At 49.0% G+C, this 19,197-nt stretch overlaps 1 protein-coding gene across 2 annotated transcripts; it reads left to right on the top strand.

Annotated features, from left to right (window-relative positions):
* The first annotated feature begins 164 nt into the window (after nucleotides 1–164).
* PLA2G6 (phospholipase A2 group VI) lies at nucleotides 165–19,197 on the top strand. 2 transcript variants are annotated; one of them, XM_052668299.1, is made up of 16 exons: nucleotides 166–546; nucleotides 798–1,013; nucleotides 1,864–2,044; nucleotides 3,754–3,941; nucleotides 8,774–8,870; nucleotides 9,766–9,948; nucleotides 10,155–10,263; nucleotides 10,815–10,964; nucleotides 12,571–12,661; nucleotides 13,257–13,420; nucleotides 13,926–14,076; nucleotides 14,247–14,383; nucleotides 15,555–15,709; nucleotides 16,467–16,634; nucleotides 17,640–17,713; nucleotides 18,005–19,197. In XM_052668299.1, the coding sequence occupies exons 1-16, from the start codon at nucleotides 362–364 to the stop codon at nucleotides 18,144–18,146; spliced, it is 2,391 nt and encodes a 796-aa protein (XP_052524259.1). In that variant the 5' UTR covers nucleotides 166–361; the 3' UTR covers nucleotides 18,147–19,197. The 2 variants fall into 2 exon arrangements, with proteins under 2 accessions (XP_052524260.1, XP_052524259.1); XM_052668300.1 differs by lacking the exon at nucleotides 10,815–10,964 and having other exon boundaries at nucleotides 165–546.

The following is a 19,197-nucleotide window of genomic DNA, read 5'->3' as shown; positions in this document are numbered from 1 at the left end:
CGTCACCTTTCCTTCGCCCCGCCCCCGGGGGCCCGGCCCCGCCCCGCCCTCTCCGCCCTTTTCAAAGATGGCGGCGCGCGGCTCCTCCCTTCAGCTCTCCACCGCCCTTCTCTGGGATGGAGGCCCGTTGGTCCCTCCCCATTGGCCCTTCCCCGAGAGCGGCGCAGCTGATTGGTCCGCTCTGGGGCAGTAAGGGCGGCGGGGCCTGCGGGCCTTGGCTCACCTTAGGCCCCGCGGGCGCTGCGGGGAAACGGCCGTTTTTCCCGTAAAGGGGAAGGCGGTACAGGAACCGAGAGTTGCCGGCTCCGGGCTCTCAGTCCTCGGTTATCTCTCGCAAGGTCGAGCTGGGGAGCTGCGTGCCATGCAGTTCCTCGGGCGGCTCTTCAGCCAGGCGTTCAGCAATCCGTACCGCGTGAAGGAGGTGCCCGCCGCCGACTATTCGGGGCAGAGCAGCCTGCGGGAGGACGGCCGGGTGCGGCTCTACAGCAACGGCCGCTGCTGGGACGGAGTGCTGGTCAACCCCCAGAGCCCGGGGGTGGCCTTTCGGTAGGTGCTGGGCCCTCAGGTGTCTGCTTAGAGCCTGGAGGGAGGCTTGATAGAGCACGGTGGTACAGGCTGCCCAGGGAGGTGATGTGGTCACCATCCCTGGAGGTGTTCCAGAGCCGTGTGGATGTGGCACTGAGGGATGTGGTCAGTGGGCACGGTGGGGATGGGCTGGAGGTTGGGCTGGATCATCTTAGAGGTCTTTGTACCCTTAATGATTCTGTGCTTACTTCTCCCTTTCGCCTCTCCTCCAGGCTCTTCCACCTCGATGATGAAGCAGAAGCCCTGGTGTGCTTTGAGCGCTATGCTGGCCACCTGCGGCCGTTCTATGAGAGCTCAGCCCAGCCCCTGTCGCTGGAAGTTCTGCAGCAGCTCAGTGACTGCATCCGCAACCACCCCAGCTGGTCCTCGGCACATGTAGCAGTGGAGGTTGGCATGCATGAGACCTTCCGACACAACCGTGTACTCAGGTGAGAATGCGGAGCAGTCTCCTGTGGGCCTGGTGTTGTTTGGGCTGTGCTGAGGTGTCTTTGATCCTGCTGCTCTGGATCATAGACTCACAGAATGGCCTGGATTGAAAATGACCTTTAAGATCATCTAGTTTCAACACCCCTACCTTGGGTAGGGCTGCTGCCCACCAGCTCAGGCTGCCCAGAGTTTCACCTGACCTGGCCTTGAGTACCACCAGGATGGAGCACCCGCAACTTCTCTGGGCAGCCTGTGCCAGAGCCTCGCCATTCTCTGAGTAGAGAATTTCTTCCTATCATCCAATCTAGATTTCCTCTCTTTTAGTTTAAAGTCATTCCCCTTTGTCCTATTGCTATCAGACCATGTAAAATGTCAGTTCTCCTCCCGTTTGTAAACTCCCTTAAAGTTCTGGAAGGCCGTAATGAGGTCTCCCCAGTGCCATCTATTCTCCAGTCTAAACAAGCCTGAGAGAGACTGAACTATTTTGCTGAAGACTGGCAACCCTTGTGGACCTGTTTTTCAGAGAGAGGGTGTTGCTCACTGTAAAGTGCAAGAGAGGAAAAGGGTTTTGATCACAAACTCTCATTCTCTTTCTGTAGGAACATTCCCATAGGGTAGAGGAAACCAGCAAGGAGCTGGTGCATCAAGAGATCGATCACAACATCTCTGCCTGGTTGCTGACCGCTGTCTGTATTCTCTGTTCTTGTGGGCAGACAGAGCTGCCTTTTGGGCATGCACAGAGGAAGGGGCTGTGTGTCAGGAGGAGGGTCCATGGTAGGGCTGGGTCTTTGCAGAGGTAGGTCCTTGTCTTTGCAGCCTCTCTATGCTGTAACATTTCTTCTTCTCTTACAGCTGTGTGAACAGCACAGACAGTGAGGATGGCTGCACTCCACTGCACCTGGCGTGCCGCAAGGGAGACATGGCCTGCCTGCAGGAGCTGCTGGACTGCCGTGCACGAGTGGATATTACAGACAGGAAAGGAGAGACAGTTTTCCACTATGCTGTGCGAGGAAGCAACCCCTATATTATTGAGGTGGGAGCTGTCTCAAAGCTGGGAGAAGGGGGTTGGAACTTTTCCTTTCTATCTTGTGAGAGAAAGAGGATGATAGACAGGGGCCGCAGTCTGGGGTAGTGAATGGCAGCTAGCTCTGCTGCAGCATCCATGGGAATGCCTGAACCTGGTTTCAGCCCCTTTCTTCCTCCCTACTTACTGGTGCAGTTTCCATAAGCAGGTTCCATGTTCCACCCTGCAGTGGAACAGGGTTGTAAAGCAGTGGTTTCCTCAGAAAGTATCCTTTGGCATTTGCTTCAAGCCTTAATCCTAACTTTCCTCAGACCTTTGGCTGTCCCTTCAACATCTCCTCTCAACAGGGCTTTTAGATCTGGGTAGAGCGCTTCCAAAAAGGGCCTTCAGGCTACCAAGGGTGTGTATGTTCCCTGCAAACTCAGGCTCTAGTTTGGAGCTGCCCTGGGCTTTCCCGAGCCTGCAGAACCTGTTGGAACTGAGCAGTTCTGGTGACACAATCAGAGCCTCGAGGCAGAGTGACTGGGTTTGCAAGGCTGTGGGTTCCTTTCCGCTTTGCTCCTCAGGTCTGGACCCGGTGCCAGACAGGCCCTCGCCTGCAGCTGCACCAGCTGTGTTTGCCCAATGCCTCTTGTGACAGCTCTCCTGTTGCCTGCCAGACAACGGAGAGATTTCCTAATGTGTGGTGGCAGAGGGATGATGAACAATCAGGGTTTGCCACACTGTGGGGCAGGACAGTTAGGGCCTTTGTATTATAAAGATGTTTTCCTCCTGTATGTCTCTAATGGTGGCAGCTCAGCTCGTTAAAGATATACTTTCAGTTTTGAACTATCTTGAGCTTGTTTCTCTTTCAATTCCTGGCTAAACCAAGAAAAATAAACTCCTGTTTTTCTTGTGTACACTGGGACTTTCAGTGTTCCCACTGTATGGCAGTGGGTTAGTTTCTTGTAACAAACTGGTGTTGTGGCCTAACCTGTATAAGCAGCAAAGCATCACATAGCCACTCACTCGCACCCCACTCCTCCCCAACTGGATGGATGGGGAGTCAGAAGGGTGAACGTTAGAAAACTTGTGGGTTGAGAAAAATGCAGTTTAATGAGAAAGGACAAATAAAATGGGGGAGCAAGGGAGGAGACAAGCAATGCAAAACACAATTGCTTACAGCCAGCCACTCTCTGAGCAACAGAAGCTTTCCAAGCCTGCTCCCTGAGTTCCTTTGCTGGGCACAGCTTTGTATGGCATGGAATGGTTAGTTGGGGTCAGCTGTACTGACTGTGTCCCCTCCCAGTACCTTGTGCAACCCCAGCCTTGCTTACAGGCAGCTTGAGAAACAGAAAAAAATCTTGTTTCTGTGTGAGCGCTGCTTGGCAACAACTAAAACATTGTTGTATTACTTTACATTACTTTATCAGCATTATTTTCATCACAAATCTGAAACATAGCACTGCGTAAGCTGCTGTGGAAAAAAAAAATTAAGTATGAAAACCAGGGCAACCAGTTAGCATGCAGCAGATCTGAAATTTACAGGTAGAAGAGAAGAATTCATTCGAACATCTCCCCACATGTATCTTAAACAGTCACATTTGTAGCTGAAGCAATGGTGGAACTGCAGGGAAGGGTGAGCTCCTGCCTGCTGGCTGGATGTGGTAGCTGATACGAAGAAGCTGCTGGTTCCAGTGAGTGCTGTCTTCTATTCATTTATTTCTTGCTCTTCTCAGCTCCTGAGCAGTGCCCCGACTGTTGGCGTGAACCACCTGAGCCACGAAGGGCTGACCCCTCTGTATCTGGCTTGTCAGCTGGGCAAAGAGGACATGGTTCGGTCCCTGCTGAAGTGCCGTGCCAGCTGCAATGTCATGGGCACAGTGGGCTACCCCATCCATGCAGCTCTGAAGTACTCCCAGAAGGGGTAAGTAAAACTGTGTGAGTCAGTGCAGGCATGCGGCAGGAGCAACCACGGGCCATTACCTCGCTGACTGTGGGATCCTTTGGGCAGCAAGCAAGCAGACACACACAAGCACCACTACAGGCCCCGCTAGGCTTGCTCTACGCTGGAGGGTCACAGATTTGTTTATCAGGGGTTTGCACTGACATAATTTACTACTGTACTTTGATTCTCACTGTGCCCTCATCTACTCTGCACAAGGCGGGAGCCCCAGTACTCAGTAGGGTGCTTCCAATTCCACCTAATATCCATGCTGTCTACCTACAGGTGTCAGACACTCAGAGGACAAGCAGCAGTGGGCATGCTGGGTATGCTAGATGTGTTTCCCTACCCTGCTACTCTTCATGCTTTGCATTTTTCTATCTGCAGGGTCACTTGAGCATATTTACAATCCTCCTTGGCAATCTGTCCTCATTCAGACTTCTGTTCTTAACTTATTCCTCTCTCATAAGTGCCTGCTGCTGAGGCTAGCAGTGTGGGACAGTGTGATATACAGAGGCAGGTAACAAAACATACAGGAAAATAAACATAAAAACATACAGTGTTCTGAGTTAGGGGTCCTGCTCCTCCTGTCATGGAGTTAAGCCACACAGCAATCAGCCAGTAGATTGTTTCATTCAATGCATTAAGTCCTGAGGACACTGAACGTGCTTCACAGTAGTTAATTCATTGGTTGTGTTGAGGCACCGTGTACTTTCAAACTCAGAACAGTGTTTCTGGTGTTGAAGGAGGATCCTTAGCATACAGCAGTTACTACCAAATTGAAGGCAACAGTTACCTTTGTTCAGTGTAAACCTTGTGCAAGGACAGGCGTCAAGCGCTCTGTGTTTGCTACTGAGAAAGAATAACAGTGAGGAGTTGTTTCCAGCAGAGGCCAACCAAACCCAAGTGTTTACACACTGGTCTCGCAGAGATTGTCTGTGCTTGTAGAGCAAGACTCCAAAGCAACCCGTGATAAGGAAGGAAAATACGAGTGTCATCTCCTTGCAGTAATACATAGGCCATTGCTCCAGTTCCTTCAGGTAATGTTACTCTGGGTTTGGTAACCTGACATGGGACAATCACTCACACAGGCTCGTGCTTTTTCAATTGCACTTCAGTTTTTGTGATGGCAATAGTACAATTCCAGTGCTGTCTTCCTCAGGTGAGGCACGGTGTCTATGGAAAATGCTTGGAATACAGAAACTTTAAGAGTTGGATGTGAACAGAGGATGTAGAATAAGGGGAGAAGTTGGAGTACAGAGCTGCACTGCACTCTCAAGTTATTATATGAATTATCACATCTAGATTGGTAGATCATGGCCTATTATGATCTCACCACACAGTTCATCATTGTAAACAACTCTCTTTCCCCTGTGGTTAATACTTGAAGAGAGATAGCATCCAGAAGAATTTCAGTCTTCATCATATTTTGTATTGGAGGCGTTGTGATCTGATCATAGGGTGTTTGATTATGAATATTGCAATTTCACCAAAAAAAAAAAAAAGATCTTTAGTAAGATATAAATAAACTCAATGTTGTAAAGTTTAAGTACTGTTTAACACTTTAAATTATTCTTACAGCATCCCATGCATTCTTTCTGTTAAGCCTTTAGCTTGAGGATGGTGGGAGATGTGGAATATTCAATTTGTTCCTGGCTCTTTAGGCCAGTCTTGGACATTACATCCAATGAAGTGTGTTCCTTGCTCACAGTGTATTTGGTGAGGAGGTCCATACTGATGACTGAGTTATTCTAATGCTTCAGTTGTGCTCCACTGATCAATGGATTTGTTGGGTTTAACAAGGAACTGTACTGATGTCTATCCACAACAGTGAATATATATCAGCACCCTATCAGTGGGGACAGTGAGACAATTTAATCAACCTGCCAGGTATCCAAAGCCCACTGACCCTGTTTTCTTTTTCCTTGGGGTTTACACATGGCCCTTAAGTGTATCTGCATACAAATAGTGCAGTTATGTACACATACATGTGGAATAACAAAGGGGTTCGATTGTGAGCAGTGTCCCATGCAAGCACAAATGAGCTCATCAACATCCACAAGCAATATGAACATTTATATTGAGCATGTACTTTAGAAGAGGTTGTGTCATCTGCTTCCCTCTTATTTTGCATCTTTTGATTGAATGAGATGTGCCTTATTTTTTGGATATATGCTTGTATGCATTTCCAATCTTGTTGCCCTGTGCTTGCCCCCCATGCCAGGTAGTGAATATGCCAACTTGTTGGGCCCAGCTCAGTAGCTGCATTGTGAGGTTTCTGTATACAACCCAGCTGTCGGTGTAGAAGCAGTGTGCCTTCCCTCCTGGGATGGCCAGGAATTGGATGCTGTACACCTGTTTGCCCCAGTAGAATTTCTGGGAATGGAGCATATGCAACTGCTTTCCATTGACTTTAGCCAGTAGCCATTCGTTGGTAAAACCAGGCATCATTTTATGCTCTTCTGTTAATTGGTCGTAAGGGAGAGCTTCTTCCACAGGAGATACAGGGTGTCTCCTTGCTGACTTTTTGTCCCAGCCATTTGCCACAGTTCCCACCAGAGTGTGCCATCTAGAGTAGTTCTAGTTCAAACGTATATCCTTGTCTATGGGTGCCTAGTGGTGCATGCTTGATTTTTGCAGGCATCAAAGGCTTCTTGTTCCTTGGTCTGCTGCCAAACAACTTTCTTCCTAGTCAATACCAGAATTGTGAATTTCGTGCTGTTGCTTTTTGTTTGTTTGTTTTCTGTGAGTGTAGCCATGTCTGCATGACTACTCGCAGACCTGTAACTGTGAGCTGGGGGTGACAATTCAGTTCTTTCTGATCCACAGTCATTCACCAAGCGTCCTCTACTATTCAGTGGGAGACCTGCCAAGCCTTCCTTCCTGCTGTGCTGACATTTGCCAGTGCTTTGCCTTGAGGTGGCAGGTGTGGTGGAGGGGGATGACTTGCCATTGGCACAGCATTTCAGGTGTTGTGATCCCGTCTGTTTCTTGTGGGACACCAGCTTGCACAAGATCATTTCACCTTTGTTTCCTCATCACCCGTGAGGAAACTCCTTTTGGTTTTGCTGGTTTTCATTTATTCACCACCCATAAAGATGGCCCTGAAATTACGACCTCAGCTCCTTTCAAGGTATTGGTAAGGTGCCTCTGTTACCAGTAGCTCTTGTGACTGCCCTGTCCACATTGGCTCCTGTAATTAGTGCATAAGCCATCCCCATCTGCTGCGCTAGACTAATGCCTTCTTCTAGTACACACCAATTTCTGAGGGATGACAATGATTTGGCAAGATTTGCAAATGCTTTTAGAACTGCTGCACACAATGTGTGATATAGCAGAGATGTTGTAAAACGGCTGCCTGTCGGAATCCCTGATCTCTTGGAGTTGAGCGTGTTCTCAGATCCGATCGTTGTGAGCTGTGGGTCTTTTTTCACCCATCAATAAGTAGATTAGATGCAGTGCCACTACACTGAGTCACCAAACTCCATGCCTTCCCCTCTCTGCTGCCAATCTCTGTAATTCCTTTAACTCTTTCAGGATATAAGTACGTGTGATCTGTACCTCTCTGTCCATTCACTTCTGCCTCATCAGGGTTGTGCTGCCACCACCTCCCTGCCCTTCCAGCTTAAACTCAATTTTGGAATCCAAGTCCCTCCAGATATTGCCATCCCATTCCTTGGCATCCCACAGAAGTTTCAGAGTAAGAGTAGTAACTTCTGAAGCTGAAACCTCAATTTTCCCATATCTGTGCCTTCATTTTTTTTCCTGCACTTTTCCATTCTCTGGACTATGCGTTCCCATCTGCAGGTTCACTTGAGCATATTTACAATCATTCTCCTACATGTATCAGATATCAAGAGAAAGACACGTACACACAAAAAAAGAAGAGTTTATGAACTACTTTTTTTCTCACAGTAAGCTGTGAGAAGATGACTTACCAGTGCTTAAAAATCATTAATTTGCTGTAACCCTGCCTTTGAGTGCTTTGATCCTAATAAGCTTTCATTCCAAAGCCTATTTCTTCCTGTCTCCTGTGGGCCAATGGTACTCTTGGCCCTTAATTAATACACTTTGAACCTGAATCAAAAGACATGATGCTTATTTCCTGTTTTCTTTTTCACGGACAAATTTAATTCCCTTTGTATGTGCTTTGTAATGCTTATTTTCATGGTGTCCCAGTCCTACAAGAAGGACTCGTAGTTGAGCTGCTGCCAACTGATTTTTTCAGCATTTTGAAAACTACTTTCCATGTTAGAGAGACCTTCACAAGCCAAAAACATGCTTGGGCTCCTTATTTTGCAATTGGGCTTCATCACTTTTACAACTTGGCATTGTTTTGGAGTGGACATTTGCAGGCACTGGACACTAATAACAGTAGATGTGATTTTTTTTTTTCTCTCCTAGGCAAGCAGATTGGTAATTTCAGCAAGTATTGAACTATTTTACTTTTATCCCCAAGTTTCCATGGGGAGAAGGATGAGAGAGGGCATGTTTCCCTCCAGCTTTTCAGATTTTCCAGAAATGTCATATTCCTATATTGGGGAAGCACCCAGGTGTTGCTCCCAACTTGGAATTGGGAAGGGATTATGCAGTCTCTGAACACTGTGCTGCTTGTATGCTTCCTGCTTCTCCCTTCCTTTCTGCAAACAGCAAAAATAAAACTGCTTTGCAGCTGAGGGGCTTGCAGGTGCTGCAGCCAGCCAGCTGCTGCTGAAGGGCTTCCTGAAGGGCTCTGTGCAGAAGGCAGGTACTGACAGGAGTGAGGTCTTGAACTAAGACAGCAGACACCCATCCCTTCATCTTATGTTTTCTAGGTGTGCCCAGGCTATCCTCGAGGTGGATGCCAGCCAGGTCCACTCCAGGGACCCGCGCCATGAGGCCGTCCCGCTGCACTGGGCGAAGAAGGCGGAGGTAAATAGAGTCCATGGCGAGATCCTGTGCTGCCACCCAGCGCCTGGTTAATTCCTTTCGCTGCTGACCTGGCCCTTCACTGAGTGCTTGTGTCAGAGCCAAGCCGGCTGTCCACGAGACAGCCCTGCTGCTGAGTTGATTGAGGCTGTGTGATTCTGTTTGCCCTCTGCTGATCGGTGCTGTTTGCTGCAGGGAGCAGTGGAGCCTTGCAATACAAAAAAGACTGGTGTGTGCTTGTTCTAGTAATTCATCCTTGGCTGTCAGCTGCCAGCTTGTTCCTTTTCCCTTTTGACTGGGGAGAGATTGCACCGCTGTCACTGAAGCACGGTTACCCCTGGGGGGAGCTCTTGTCTCATTCCCTGCCAATTGCAAGAAAGGAAGCAGCTGGATGCTTTAAAAACTGCGAGGGGAGTGTGAGGTGGGCGCCTGGTGGTGGTATATAGGTTGCAGTCATCTTCTGCCAGAGATAACCAGATCAGTGATGTGATGTATTATGCTGGTGCAGGTTTAAGAGCTTGTTTCAAGCAGAGAGTGCTCCAATGGAAGGATTGTGTTCCCTCCTGCAGTATCACATCCCTCTCAGAAGTGTCCTGCAGAGGTTTTCTGCAAAATGAGTATGTTTGGCTTGCAGAGATCAAAAAGCAAACTTCTCTTCAGTCTCCATAGATTCTGGCTTGAGTTGTTTTTCTCCACTGATCTCAGCCAGTTGTTACACTCACAAATAAGACTCAAAACATCCAGAAGTTGCAGCAGATGGTGAACCTACCAGCTAGTTCCAAGTCCAGGTTTAAAGCTTGCTGCTCTTGCCCTGCTTGTCCGTGAGACTTGGCCTGTGTGAGTTGTCTTCATGACTGTTTTTCTTTTCTTCACCTGGCATGCACATGCTTGGGCACAGATGACACAGCTGCTGCTGAAGTATGGCTCTGAGGTGAACCTGACCAGCCGGACAGCTGACATGGCCCTGCACATCGCAGTCAAAAGAGGTCGTTTTGACTGTGCCATGGTACTGCTGACACACGGGGCCAACACCAATGCCAAAGGCCAGGATGGCAACACACCACTGCATCTGGCCATGAAGGTGAGATTTTTTGCAGAGGCTGCTGGGGAGAAGAAGGCATTTCCCTGAAGGGCTGAGGCAGAGGCAGATCCCTTTGAAATGTTGGCTGTTGTCCTTCAGGGGGAGTTTCCTTGCGTGTGCTTTGGCTAATGAAAAGAGGAAGGAGGGAATGAGGGATGTAGCTGAGGGAATCGTGGCTTTTGACTGAGCTTTCTCTTGTCTTCTAGCATGACCACCTGGATATGATCAAAGCAATTGTTGTGTTTGGAGGAGATGTTGAGATCCCTAATGATTTCGGGGAGACGCCAGGGCTGCTGGCAGCCAGGAACAGCAAAGGTGAGGGACTACCTGAGCAGCTCTACAGGATGAACCTACCATTCTGTCTCCCCTTCTTGGCTAAAAGAGTGCCTTGGAGAGGTGAAAACAGGCCAAGCATAGGCAACGCTTCTCCAAGATGCTCTCCCAGCTTCTAGTTGCTGGCAGTTGCTGAGCTAGTGCCATAGGCTTCATATTAATAGTCCTTGGTTAATTTCTCCTCTGAGGCAGAGAAGCAAGAGAAAAAGCTGGCACACACACCCGCTCTTCAAGCTGTGGTGTTGGGCACTGCAGGCTCACAGCAGGATAACGGTGTGACTGAACAGCCTTGGCATAAGCAGGCATGGGCTGTTCTTCCACACCAAGAAGTGTGCAGCATCCCCTTGAAGCGGCACACCTTCTGACCACAGATCCTGCTGCCTGTGATAAGGCAGAGGGATCCAAGACATGCTGTTCCTGGGTCATCCCAGAGGTTTTATGAAGGTCAAGGCTGCTGTGAATGTGGCAGAGCCCCCGGTGTGTGCGTGCACTGATTCTCTTTCTGATCTGTGACTCCCCCACCATCACCTAAGGTGCGAACCGGAAAGTGCTCTTAGACCTGCTGCAAACTGTAGGGACCGAACGCTGCCTCCCAACCATTCCTGACTCCCAAAGTCTGGCACCATCTGCCGCCTCCTTCCTGGAAGGCCAACCTTCCCCGCGGAGCAGCTTCAACAGCTTAGGTAAAGCCTTCCCTGACCCTCCCTCACTCTCCTTTTTTTCTGGCTTCACAGCATTCTGGTTCTTTGGATAGCCTTTGCTCTGAGGACTGTCTCCTTGCTCTCACTTTCAGCTGTCTGTCCTCATCCAGCTGTTGCAGGATTCAGGTTCTTGTTTTCTCTGTCTTTCCTGTTTGCGTACTGTAAAGTCTACTACTCTAAACTTTTGTTTTATAGACCTGAAGTAATGCAGCTCTACGTAGAGGAAAGGGAAGGCTGTTTCCCTCACCCCCCTAGAAGAGGCATAGGACTTGTTTGCTTGCGTGCGTTTTATCCCCTGGGTCATGTCAGAAGTGGAGGCACTTGCCTTGAGGACATCCCACTGTTACGTTGTGCGTCAGGATATCAAAGTGTTGCTTGTTCATATCCCAGGAGCTAGTTGTTGGGAGAGGGAAGGGATGAAGTCTGAGGATAAGTGGCCGTAGGCACAAGGTTTATATCATCCATAGGAAGATCCAAATACAGACGTGTTAGTGCCATAGCCAGTACTCTGCACTACCCAGGCTTTGTGGGTAAGCCCATGGATCAAACTTTCCTCTTCCAGGGAGCTACAGAACTTGGGCAGAAGCAGCAGGGGCAGGCAGTGGGTGGGATGAGTTGGCTTGGCTCGGAGGGAGGCTCTGACAACATTTCAGGGGCTTTCAGGGAGATAACAGCTGCTTATGGTCTTCTTTCCCTCCCAAGCTTGGTGGTTTCCATTGCAGAGGCCTTCCAGTGGGGCAAGGGGTCAATCCCCCACAGGCTCTGGAGCATGTCACCGCTGGCTGATGGCACCAGGACTTTCTTCTCACCACGGCCTTGTGAAAGTGACCAGAGAGTTTCAGCTCTCATAAACTGCCAGAAAAAAACCCTTTTCCAGCATGGGACTCTGGCCTACAAAGAAACTCCTCACCGTGTTCTCTGTCATCCAGCTACCTCCCAACTTGGGCACTGGCAGCGATATTTAACCTCTTCCACATGTTCTTTCTTCTCTTGGTTTCACAGGCTGCCTTCTCACCTAGGCTGGATTGGTGCCCCGCACCCAGGGTGACCTGGGTTTACATCACCTGAGGGGTAATGACAAGCCACCCTGTCCCCAGAGCCTTCCTGCTTAGGTTACCTCAAAGGAGTAGATTTAGGTTTGATCTTATGGCTTGCAGCAAGCGGCATAGTGGGCAAGCTGCTAGGCTCTACCTTCTCTCTCACCTGTTCTGCTTCTCCAAATCCTTTATCACTGCTAGCACCCCTCCAGATGCCTGCTTTGAAGCATGGGGTTTCTCCTCTTTGGTGTGGAGTTTATTTTAGGGGATACCTTCTGGTTATGGGTAAGATGGCTTCTGCAGAAAGCTTTATTCAGCTGGGAAAGGTGTTGGGTGTTTTCTCTGGAAATCATTTACCTTTGGGTGGGAAGTTTTGTGTACCATGATCAGCTTTCTGGGTACGGAGAGAAAGTGGGAAGAATAATTAAAAGCTTTCTAATTCATTAGGTATGATTTAGTTGACTGATAGCCCTGAGGCACTCATCAGAGGGTTCAGGTAGCAAAGTGGTTTCTAATTTTTTTTTTGCCCTTGAATGTTCATGACTCCCTAGGGTACAAGGACCTTCTGTATGTTTCTGCAACACTTGGGCAGTTCTTGAAGGCACCGGATGTCGTGGACTCACCCAGAGAGGGTGAGAGAAAGTAAGTGAGAGAGTTTCTGTTCCAGCTCCTGTGCACTTGAAAGTTAATGCTGTGTACATAAATTCCTTCCCACTCACGCTCGTCGGTGTGGCATCCCCTGTCCTTTGGTGCAGTTTATGCCAGAAGCCCCCCCTTCCACTCCGTTGCCTTGAGTCTCCATTCTCATAAAGGACCATCTCCTGTTTCTTCCTGCAGCCCTGCAGCTGCAGCAGAGCCTGAAGTAGCAGGTGAAGCCCCTGCACTGTCTTTCCCTTCTGCTGCTGGACACCAAATGCTGTTCTGGCTTAGTGATGTCTCCATCTCCACATGCTGCTGCCCTGATGCTCACCCACCTCCTTTGCTGATTAGTGCACTGCCCTGATGGTGTCTGTGTGTACCTTGCCTTGTACACAGCAGAGGGAGGGTTGGCACTGAGGCGCTGCTAGCAGGAACTTAGGACTGTCCACATTTTGTTTGAGGCAATATCCGTTACTGTGTACTACTACTAAAGCCATTCTATGATTGTCCAGAGCAGTTTTCTTGTTACTGACCCAGTTTGCCGTGCCCAGGCCCTGTGCTGAGATCTATGAGCCATCAGCTGTGTCTGTCTCTCCAGCTGCGACCGCCTCCTGAGTCTGGATGGAGGGGGCATCCGGGGCCTGGTGCTCATCCAGCTTCTACTGGCCATCGAAAAAGCTGCAGGCCGTCCCATCCGTGAGATTTTTGACTGGATCGCGGGGACCAGCACTGGGGGCATCTTGGCCTTGGCTATTGTACATGGTGAGGACAGTGCAAATAATGGGCCCTTTCTCACTCCTTTAGCACTCTTCTGGGAGGGACTGGGTGTGGGGTGGGAGCTGCCTCTCTAAGAGTCCTAATGGGGATTTGTTATCCCTACCTAAAAGAGGGATGTTCATCAGTGAAAGAAAACCTAGACCTGGGTTTGCAGTTGCTTCTTGAGTCAGTTTGTATCGAGCAGCTTTCTGGATTTTGGGGAGGGGATGGAACACAATGTTCTGTTCTTCCTCTCCAACCTGATTTTATGACTAGGTGATTGGCACTTAGCGCTAGGAAAGTAAGCTGTAACTTCACCTTTCCTCTTTGGCCCTTCCCAGTCGTGCTGCTGATGGCCAAGCATGTGGCAGAAAGCCTGGGAAAGGGATGGGGTTGGGAGTGTTACTTCCCTTCACCTTCTGGTCCTGGGAAGTCCAAGCTCTGATGTGCTGTTTGTTTGCCTGCCCTTCCTCCCTCCCCATACTCCTGCTGATGCTCTTGCCTGCCTCAGGGAAGTCCATGGACTACATGCGCTGCCTGTACTTCCGCATGAAGGACATGGTGTTCCGGGGGTCTCGGCCCTACGAGTCAGAGCCCCTGGATGAGTTCTTGAAGAAGGAATTTGGGGAAAACACCAAAATGACAGATGTCCAAAAACCCAAGTAAGTCCTGCTTGGGGCTGTGCTGGTTGCTCTTCTGGGAGACTCTCAGCAGAGATGCTTAGCATCTCCATTGAGCAGATCTGCAGGACTCGTGATGTGCAGACTATTGAAGCCACAAGCATGGGTTTTTTTTACATTTTATCTTTGGTGTGTTGTTTCCTTTCCCCCAGAGTTATTGTGACAGGGACTCTCTGTGACCGACAGCCAGCTGAGCTCCACCTCTTCCGGAATTACCCCGTACCTGAGACAAAAATCTCCACTGAATACAAGACAGCTGCGACTTTCAAACCACTCACTCAGCCCAAAGGTAAATACTGGCATGCAGCAGTCTAGATGGTTGGTAGTCAAGGGGGAATCCTTCAGACACAGGAGATAAATTAGTGGTTGTCAACCTTGCCCATGGCAATGGGATTGGAACTAGATGGTCTTTGAATTGTCCCTTCCAACACAAGGCATCCTATGATTCCTGTTGCTCTGGAAATTGAGGTCTCTCAGCAATGGCTCATCCTGAGTTGGTGGTTTGCTCCTAGTGATAGTGCCCTTTTCTACGCACCCCTCTTCCATTGGCTTCTCTTGTACCATGAACACAGACTGGCTAGTGAGGATTTTGAAGAAATGGTCTGTTAGAGGACCCCTGCATGCAATCAGTGTACCTTCCCGTGGGCTCTCAGGAGCAAAGTAACATGGAGGAGCCTTGTAACTGAGCCATGAAACCCGCTCCAGCTTGCTGCTTTCGTTGTTTAGCAAATGGGACAGGTTCACAATTGGGGTAGTGGTGAGTGGGAAGTGAATTTTTCCTATCTCAAAATGCAAGGAAAGTGATGAGGACATCTTGGTACCCAAGTCTTACGAGGAAAAACTGAGAGAACTGTGGTTGTTCTGTCTGAAGAGGAGGAAGCTTAGGGGAGATTTCATCCCTCTTTACAAGGATCTGAAAGGAGGTTGCAGTGAGTTGGGGATTGGCCTCTTCTCCCATTCATAAGAACAGGACAAAAGCGAGTTGCCTCAAATTGTGGCAGGGGAGTTTCAAAGGAGGAGCAGGGAGTGTTTGGGGCAGAACCACACTCAAAACAATTTTGTCTCAAAGCGGTGCTGCAGTGGCACAGGCTGCCCAGGGAGGTGGTGCAGTCACCACCCCTGGAGGTGTTCCAGAGCCGTGTGGATGTGGCACTGAGGGACGTGGGCAGTGGGCATGGTGGGGATGGGCTGGATATTGGACCAGGTGATCTTAGAGATCTTTTCCAACCTTCATGGTTCTGTTTTTCTATGTACGATCTTTTTAAGTTAAAAACAACAACAACAGTAAAACAACAAACCCAATAAATAACAAACCCAACCCTGCTCTTGGGACAAAGACACAACAATCTCTGTACTCTGGGCTTACTGATTTGCCTTGTGCAGGTGAAGGGGGGGGGGGTGCTCGTTTCACACAGAAAAGCTGCTGAAAGAGGTCTGTGTGCTCCTCCTCCTCCTTTCAGACCAGTTGGTATGGCGTGCTGCTCGCTGCAGTGGTGCAGCTCCCACTTATTTCCGGCCAATAGGGCGCTTTTTGGATGGCGGCCTGCTAGCAAACAACCCAACCCTTGATGCCATGGCGGAGATTCATGAGTACAACAAGACTCTGATCAACAAGGTGAGAGAAATCCTGGCACTGAAAAGTAGCTGGGGCTTCATTGACTGCACTGGGCCACCTCAAAGGGGAAGACGGATTGGGAATGAACTCCTCTCCAGTGGAAAAGCAAATTAGTATTGCAGCATCCTGGAAAATACTGTATGGGAAGGGGGATATGTGTAGAGAATGCTGGCTGATAGGTGAAATGCCTTTTCTGACAAAGGTTTGAGGTGGGGAGGCAGGTATCATAGGGGCAGACCTTGCATATACTTGCTGCTTTTAGCACAGACGATTCAGATGGTGGAAGTGTGGCCCATGACACAGCTCTGCAAGGCCTTTTCCTGCCCTTTCAAAATGGAGAAGACAATGGTAGGGCACTCTGCTCAGTGAATGCTTTCTGTGGTGTGCCCAGTTGCTCAGGAAGTTCAGTCCGTAGTGGCAGCCACCACTCCCTGTAGCAAAGAGGAGAGGTTTATTCTCAAAATGACTGAATTAGTTGGACTGTTTCACAGCCATCTGGTCGTCTCTGTGGGAATCCCATGGGCTTGAATACATCTAGACCTGTAAGGCACAAAAGGATGTAAGTATTACCTTTGAAGGCGTGTAGATTAAAGCTGTCTCATCAGCCATTAATAAAGTGGGAGAACAGAGGTGAGAAAAGGCTACTGAGCCTTTTGCCTTGGTTTTCAGATCATCCACTAGACTTCTGTGAAATGCATGTTCTGCCATAATTGTCCGTTCTTGGAAGTAAATATGTGTGGTTTTTTTTTGTCCACAGGGTCAGAGGCAGAAAGTAAGAAAATTGGGGTTGGTGGTCTCCCTGGGGACAGGGAAACCTCCCCAGGTCCCGGTGTCCTCTGTGGATGTCTTCCGTCCTTCCAACCCCTGGGAACTGGCAAAGACAGTCTTTGGGGCTAGGGAGCTCGGCAAGATGGTGGTGGACTGTGTGAGTACTGGGAGGAGGGAAAGAGGGAGAGCCCTGGGATTGCTCTCAGAGAGGGAGCAAAGGTTTCCAGTCTTCAGTTTCTTCCGTTTGAAAGAAAACTGTATTTCCTTGGAATAGCTCCAGAGTTCAAGAATTGCTTTAAAAACTGTGGGAGCACAGCGGGTCTGAATTCCTCTCTGCCTGTTTGGGCAGGTAAAGGCAGGATGGTGGTCAGTGAGCCATAGGAACACTTGCAGGTGTCAGTTCATGAGATCTGGAGTCTTTCCAGGGAGCGTGAATTATCGTCTGAGCAATGTGGACCAAAAAAAAAAAGAAAAATAGAAAAAAAAGAAAAAAAGTCATGCTTCAGCATAACAACAAGTAATTTTTCTTAAGAACAGCTTTGTGATTCCCACTGGGACAATTAGCAAGTGCTAGAGGAGTGGGAGTGTTACTAATAAGAAATAGCAGCTATAGCTGTGGTTAGGAGTGCGTAATAGGCGTATAATTTTGCATACTTCAGAAGGAAGCTCATTAGGTATTGTGCATGAATGAAAGTTAGAAGGAGCAGAATTGAGGTTCTGAGTGTGATCTTCACTCTGTTGCTTCATCTCTTTTTAACTTTCTAAAGCCTGAAAATAGCTGGGGGGGGATCCCTGTGTCTCCCCCAGTCGTTCTTTGTGCCATGATAGCACAGAGGGCCTGCAATATCACAGGCTGGTTCTGGGTTGTGGAAAAGAAATGGGTAAAGCTGAAGTCCCAAGGAGGTGCACCCTAGGGATTTCTTCTGTGAACTTGTGCTGTAATGGAAGGAGGATCTGTAGGGTAAAATTCCTCGTGTCCTAAGGATCAGGAATGCTGTAACAAAGCCACTTTATTAATCTTCACCATCCAGGATGCACTTGTTCCTGCTTTTCCCTTTCCCTCTGGCTCGTGTAGTTCGGCCTGGTGCCAGGGAGCCTCTTGGAGGCAGGGAGAGGGCAGCACTGCCATCAGGCTCTAACTATGGGCCTGCTTCTCCCGCAGTGCACTGACGCAGATGGCCCAGCTGTGAGTCGTGCCAGGGCCTGGTGTGAGATGACGGACATCCCATATTTCCGGTAAGAGCTTCCTTTCTGCTCTCTGCACAAACCTGTTTTTATTCTCCAGAACCGGGCTGTGGCATGTGTCATCCCAAATCACAGCCCTTCCAAAGGTGTGCCAGCCCAGACCTGGCCTCCTGCTCCTGTGATACAATGGAGGATGCTGTAATACAGTGCTGTCAGAGCTGACACACTGAGCATGCCTTACCCGGGATCCATTACTGGGATTTGGAGCATGCTAAGAGGATCCTTTGTGGATGTGCATGCTGCCCTGTTCTACTCAGAGTGATATTGTCTCGGTGTGCACAGGCTCAGCCCTCAGCTACACACAGATGTGATGCTGGACGAGGTGAATGACAGCGTGTTGGTGAATGCCCTCTGGGACACCCAGCTCTACATCTACCAGCAGCGGGAGCAGTTGGAGCGGCTGGTGCAGTATCTCTGCCGATGACTGACCTGGAAGTGTCCCTTCTTCATCCCAGAGGCAAGGAGCAGCAGATGCTGCAGCTTGGATTTGCCTTGAATCATGATGTTGAGGTGGGGGAAGGGACTGCCACTGCTAATAATAATTAGAAATTACTGATATTTAATAGACAACAGTGCACGTACACGTGTATTCCAGGACAGCTGTGAAAAACTGACAGTTACTGTCCCACTATAGGCTAATCTCCACTGCACTGTGCTTTGTTTTGCTGCCCTGCTATCTGAGCGTACAGCCCTTCCCAGAAGCCAGATCCCCGGCTGTCATGAGCCAGCTGCAGTCTGTGCAGTACTGACAAAGCACCTTACTCCTTCCCACCTCACACAATCGCCCAATACCTGACAGAGTTTCAAGGATTATTTTGCCCTGCTTGGGACAAGGTGGTTCAAAACGTGTAAGATGGTGAAAGGCATTTGTCTTTGATCAATATAGTTGGTTGAGAAGGGGGCAGAAATTCTGCAGCCTTCTGCAGTAGATTGATGCAACAGATGACTGACATTGGAAGAGCCAGTTGGCTTTTGTAACGCCCTTCCCTTTTGCCCTCAGTGACAGCTGGCAGCTCGGGTTCTGACTGCACCTGGGGTGGGAGCAGCCCCCCAGAACTGTTTTATGCCCCCCTGTCGTGCTGTGATACTCTGCTCAAGGGCTGAAATGTGAAAGCCTTGTGTCTTGTCCGTGGCAAGCTCAAGATGAGAGCTAATGCCTTGTCGTGGTAGAGAGATTCTCTTTTTTTGTTAGTGTGCAATTGAACCTGACATCAGGTTGCACCAAAGATGCTGACAATTTGGATTTATTTTACCTTTTTTACTGCTGGAAATCCCGGTGTGACTTCTATACTAAATGTTTCTGCAGCAAATTTTGCATATTTATAAATGATGTGTATCCACTGGAAGGAATTTTTTGGAGTAACCTGAAAAACTGAAAACTTAAGTCATTTGCTTTTGAGTGAATGGACTACTACTGTGAACAAAACCTAACTGGACTTGAAATAAAGAGAGCCTTGAATTTGGTTCCGTTGTAA

The sequence above is a fragment of the Tympanuchus pallidicinctus genome, unplaced genomic scaffold, assembly GCF_026119805.1.
Source record: "Tympanuchus pallidicinctus isolate F22 unplaced genomic scaffold, pur_lepc_1.0 scaffold8, whole genome shotgun sequence".
Classification (NCBI taxonomy): Eukaryota; Metazoa; Chordata; class Aves; order Galliformes; family Phasianidae; genus Tympanuchus; species Tympanuchus pallidicinctus.
Note: the sequence above shows the minus strand (reverse complement) of the source record. Positions and strands in the feature narration are given on the sequence as shown.